Below are 5,531 nucleotides of genomic sequence, written 5' to 3'. Positions count from 1 at the left end.
AGATGGTTACTCAGACATTGCTTTTTCTTGTCATTTCATTTTCTACACGTTTTTGGACTACAAATTAATTCTTTTGTATGCAACTCACTTGGTTTGAATTTCTTTAAACCATATTTATTTATCTTTATTTTACCTGCATGTATGTGCCCTGCATGTGTGTCTGATGACTACAGAGGTCAGAGGAGGGTGCCAGAGCCCCTGGAGCTGAGATTCTAGATTCTAGTTGTAAACTGCCCCCAGGGTGCTGGGAACCACACCTTGGTTCTCTGCAAGAGCTGTAAGTGCTCTTAAGGGCTGAGCCATCTCCTCAGCTCCTTCGATTAGCTTTCTGACTGACACTGAGGGGCATTTCTGACTCAGGAGCTGTGTCTGAAGTAGATGGATTTCAGAAACGGAAGTTGAGTTTAACAGGAGATCCTCTGCCCACTAGGATTTTCCTCTTACAGCCTTTCACCAAGATAAATAATAATTTGCTTCCTCCTTTTAAAAGCCAAATAATTTAGTGGCTGTTAAAGATATGGTTCATCGTACAGACCTGATTAACTGCAGAAAACTGAAGCTCCAGATCGCTGATATTATGAGGTTAGAAATAGCATCCTGCTAATCAGCAAAACCAAGAAATGAAGAGAGTTTAAATCAGACCTCATGCCTAATGCATAAGCGTGGAACCGCTTCATCTGAGGTGTAAACGTTCTGTCCTGTAGGGAAGCTCCTTAAACAGGAAGATAAACACCTCAAAAGAGCTTCAGGAAGTTCCTGAAACTGACCAGATTCATTAGGCCCCTCCCGGACAGAGTAAGCTATAAAAGCCTAGAGTCCCCCCTCAGACTTGAGGGAGAGACACTGTAAAAGAGACTTTCAGACAAGTCAAGAAGACTGGATCCAGATCAGCGGGCCTGGAAGAAGCAGAAAGCTGCCTGTCTACCTGGAAGAGGTTTAGACCAACTGAGGCACCTGCAAGGGACACCCTCCAACCTGTGTAGCTGCCTGTGTGCAGGCTGTGTGTGCTTGGGGTTCCCAGCTTTGTGAGCTGCCACCTGTGTTGCGTGGGTTTGGATGATGCAACTCTCCTTGAGTCCTTTCTGCTCCCATATGTAACCCCTCACCCATACCCCTGTAAGTAGCCCCGATAAAACTCATTGGTTTACCAAGTGAGACTTCGGCGGTATCTTTATGTTGGTTGAGGGGCGGGGGGTTGTGTCTGAAATGAGCAGACATGGGTGTTGTATCTCCCCTGGAAAGTTTCGTTACACAACAAGGTCCAGCATTCTTTTATCCCTGAGTACTTTTAGAAAACGTGGTTGTGTTTTTACCCATCCCTCCCCTCCAAAATCCACTGATTTGTGGAGGTAACACAAAATGCCTTTTCACGCACACTTCACCAGTGAGATCTGTGGCCTACAGATCCCAGAAGTACTAGCAATTTTCGCGTTTTCGTTTTTGCAAAAGTTGGTCTGCGACGATGTACGTCAGAGCCCAGGGTGGTTGAACCTTCCCCTTGTCAGATACTCAGTGTCTGGGTAGATAAATTTGCCATACTAAAGCAAATCTTGAGATGACTTTTTGCGCAGCTGCTACTCCGTTTCAATTGTACTTCCTGAGAATTCATCGAAATAGGAAGAAATATACCCAGCGATAAGGTAAGCCTTTTTTTTTTTTTGCTTGTTTTTGTTTTGGTCACAACAAACTGTGAAATGCCGCTTTCCCTATAGTTCTAATGCATGAAATCTGCAATCTTTCCACTTGATTTCCGAAGGACCCTTAATTACTGCTGTCATTAGCACCTACTGTTCAAAACAGTCTGTTAAAATGTACTGTTAGTCTCACCTCCAAGTCCCTGCTTGCTTGGTTTTAACTTTTTCAAGGGTAAGTAAAACAATAATTGCTTTAATAACAACAGTCGGTATGTGCAGAGAAATAAATAATATCCCAAGGTTTTTGTTTTTTTTTTTTATTTTGTTTTTCCCACCGCTTATTTCTCTTCATTGAAAATTCGGTACTTTGGGCTGATGAGATTTCCAGCAGGTAAAGGTAACTGCCCCCGGGGCTTGACAACCTTAGTTCAAACCCTCGTATCCACCTTAGAAGAAAGAAAAAACCTCCACAAGCTGTTTTCTGATTTCTACGCATGCTGAGGGACTAGTCACTTCTTCCTACCCAATACATAAATAAACGTAGTAAGAAAAAGAATTAAGTATTTGGGTTAAGAGGGTCCTAGAGTTTGAGCAAGAGTTTTTCAGAACTAGCAGGGACTTACTGTCTGGGTCTTAAAAACAAGTCACTCATTTGCCTTTTTCGTTCCACATGGGTGGGAATGACAGCTGCCGGAAAGCTGCAATGTTTCTGCCTGGTCATGTACAGTTCTGCAATATAATGCATAAATATATAACAACAACTTGGGCTTGCTGGATACCTCACTGGGCAGGAGGAAACGCAGCCTGCCTGGCGCGTCCCCGTGCACTTGAGCGCGCGCGCGCACACACACACACACTCGCGCACTACGCGCTTCACTCACTCACACACGCGCGCGCGCGTACACACACACACAGACACACATACACACACAGACACACACACGCACGCACACAGACACGCACGTGCGCGCGCGCGGGTCAAAAGGTGATCCAGTCCTGAGATTCCCCCAATCTTTGCTTTCCCTCCTCCTGGCAGGTCGAGCTTCCTAGCCTGGAGAGCTGCTGGGCTGCGGACGGGGAGGGCGGGCGGGTGTGTATGTAGGGGGCGGGAGTGGCGAGAGAGGCGGGAGCCGGGTAGGTGCGCGCCGCGCCCGCTCCCGCCCGGGGAGAGTCCGGGCCGGGTTTTGCGCCGGGTCCCCGGGCTCGTCTCACGGCCTCCAGCCGCCGCGGCTGCCGTGTTTACTGAGCTCGCGCGTCCTGATATCACTCCGCTGGCATGGAGGAGGAGGAGGAGGAGGAGGCGGCGGCGGCGAGCAGTTGATCATTGTGATGGTGGTGAAGGCGGCGGCGGCAGCGGCAGCCTGGCCGAGCGTTAGTGGCTGCTCTCCGCGCGGCGTTTCGCAAAGGACTTCAGCGATCTACTTTTGCAGTCGCCTCGGACTGTCCATGTGTTTACTTGCCCCAGCCCGAGGACTCGATGTCTAGGCTTCTGTGAAATGCAACTGAGCAGCCAAAGTACTTTGAGAACACGGGGCGGCATAAACACCAAAACTTTTTTGTGGAAGGAAAATGCAATAAGCAAGCTCGCCGTTTTCCGATGCGGCGTGGAGTGAGTGTGTGTCGCGCGTGTCCGCACAGGAGGCACACGCTTGTGTGTGTACATGGGGTGTGTTTTTCGGTACGTAGGGAGAAAATGCTTGCCAACCACCGGAAACCTCCTGGAATTTATTAGAAAATAATGGATTATTAAAAGGAGGCAGGCGAGGAGCGGATCTCCCCTTGAGTTGCTAGCCGATCTGCTGCCGGCTCAGTTTGTTGGGATTCTATTTGTTGATAGGTGTCTGATGGTATTCCGATAACACCCCCTCTTTCCTCCCCTGGATCTTTACAGTTTTTTTTTAAGGAAACAACAACAAAAAAAACCACCCCAAATCTCTCCCTCTTTATTTTCGCCCCGTGGGGATCGCTGTTTTCATCCATGTGCTTGCGTCTCCCCCGCGTTCCACTTAAACTATTTTAATCCTTGGACCCAAGGAGGAGGCTGATAGGGGGGGTGGATTAAAAAAAAGTTCTTCCAAAATAGTGTGCCCCAGGAGCAGGATGGGGGATTTCGCAGCCCCCACTGCTGCCGCGAATGGTAGTAGTATCTGCATCAACAGCAGCCTGAGCAGCAACCTCGGCGGGGCCGGGATCGGCGTGAATACTCCCAATAGCACTCCGGCTGCTCCGAGTGGCAATCACCCCGCTGCCGGCGGCTGCGGCGGCTCCGGGGGCCCCGGCGGCGGCTCGGCGGCCGTCCCCAAGCACAGCACGGTGGTCGAGCGGCTCCGGCAGCGTATCGAGGGCTGCCGGCGGCACCACGTCAACTGCGAGAACAGGTATCAGCAGGCTCAGGTGGAGCAGCTGGAGCTGGAGCGCCGGGACACCGTGAGCCTCTACCAGCGGACCCTGGAGCAGAGGGCCAAGAAATCGGGCGCCGGCACCGGCAAGCAACAGCACCAGAGCAAAGCCCAGCAAGATGCGGAGGCTGCCTCGGCGGAGCAGAGGAACCACACGCTGATCATGGTGAGGGCTCACGGGGCGCGCGTTGGGGTCGGGGGCGTGGAGTTTCTGGCGTGGGGGTGTGTGAGGGTCTGATTTGCACCGGGGACAAGTGAGGTGGGATGGAGCCGAAGGGTTAAAATCAACTTTTCTCAGGGTAAACGTTGTCGTTGACGCCGCTACCTGTTAATCTGTCAGGGTTGTCAGATTTGGGGAGGAGGGGATGAGAGGGAAGCCAGTCACGACTGCAAGGGGGAGGAGGGAGCTTCAAGAGCGTTGGAGTGAGGCGCAGGAAAAGTTTCCCCCTCCTTGTCTTAGAAACCGATCCGAATGAGAGTGAACCCAGGAGTAGAAACCACGCTGCTCCTCTCCGTGCCCCGCCTTCACCTCTCGCGGTGCCACCGCGCCTCCCCAGATCGGTCTCCTTTCGCCCACCCCTCTCATCACATCCGCCGGCTGCGGGGAGAAATTGATGCTGTCGCACATTCTGAGTGGGCACCAGGCTCTTAACCCTGTGGAGGGGGAAGGAAGAGTCTCTGGCTTCCTCTCCTTTGGGCTTGGGAAAGTCTGAGAGTTTTGTGAATGAACTTTGAAGTGGGTGAGCTGCGACCGAGGGTGGCTGCGCGCGCGTGCTCGTGGGGACGCGTGCGGATGCTGGGCGCGCGAGCGCTGCGCTCGCCGCTCGAGACCTGCGGCTCAGGCAGGGCAGGTGGGGCAGCCGCGAGGGGTCGAGAGGGCCGTGGCTGGGCGGGAGCGAGGAAGCCAGAGCTGCGCCCAGATCCTGCCACTGCCGCAGGGCTTGGAATTGTCCCCCATCCTCTTCTTCAACTTGCCCCCAGCTTGCTCTCGCCAACTTTCAGGCACCGGGTAATGAGCCCGGAGGAGTGGAGGGGAGCAGGGAGGAGAAAGGCTTAAATGGCCGGGTGGGTGGGTTCGCAGGAGGATGCGCAGCCAATGGCTTAAGTGCTAGGAGGAGGAAGGGGCTGATCCCACCCCTAACCCAGTGGGTGGAATCCTTTCTCTTATCTCCTCTCTGGGGTTCGCTAGCTTTCCTCTTTGGAAGGGGGGCGGGGTAAGGCAGGAAGCTTGGGAAAGGTGTCTGCACTCCCTCCCCCCACCGTGTCTCCGGGTTCGAGGCCCCGGTAATGGCCATCTCCTAGGAGCCCGCCCTCTTTTCCCCACGGCCCCTCTGTCGGCTGCGTGGAGTCGGGCGCCGGACGCCCTCTCCGTGTGCTTTCTGTGCATCGCGCACGTTCCGGATCTCGGAGCGCCAGGGGTGGTGCCAGGGTCGCCGGGCTCTCGGGCGGGCGGGCGGTGACAAAGAGCCGGCGTGGGGGAGGGGAGGCCGCGGAGCGG

At 53.6% G+C, this 5,531-nt stretch overlaps 1 protein-coding gene across 2 annotated transcripts in view; it reads left to right on the top strand.

The window, feature by feature from the left end:
* Positions 1–2,988: 2,988 nt before the first annotated feature.
* The window catches only part of Maml3 (mastermind like transcriptional coactivator 3), a 416,825-nt gene continuing 414,282 nt past the window's right edge, over positions 2,989–5,531 (top strand). For both annotated transcript variants that reach the window (XM_026778756.1, XM_026778250.1), the window contains exon 1: positions 2,989–4,199. In XM_026778756.1, coding sequence (XP_026634557.1) covers positions 3,735–4,199 — 465 coding nt within the window. In that variant the 5' untranslated portion in view covers positions 2,989–3,734. The remainder of the gene's footprint in view (positions 4,200–5,531) is intronic.

This window comes from Microtus ochrogaster, chromosome 1 (assembly GCF_000317375.1).
Source record: "Microtus ochrogaster isolate Prairie Vole_2 chromosome 1, MicOch1.0, whole genome shotgun sequence".
Taxonomy (NCBI): Eukaryota; Metazoa; Chordata; class Mammalia; order Rodentia; family Cricetidae; genus Microtus; species Microtus ochrogaster.
The sequence above is the reverse complement of the archived record's forward strand: the minus strand, read 5'-3'. Positions and strand labels throughout refer to the sequence as shown.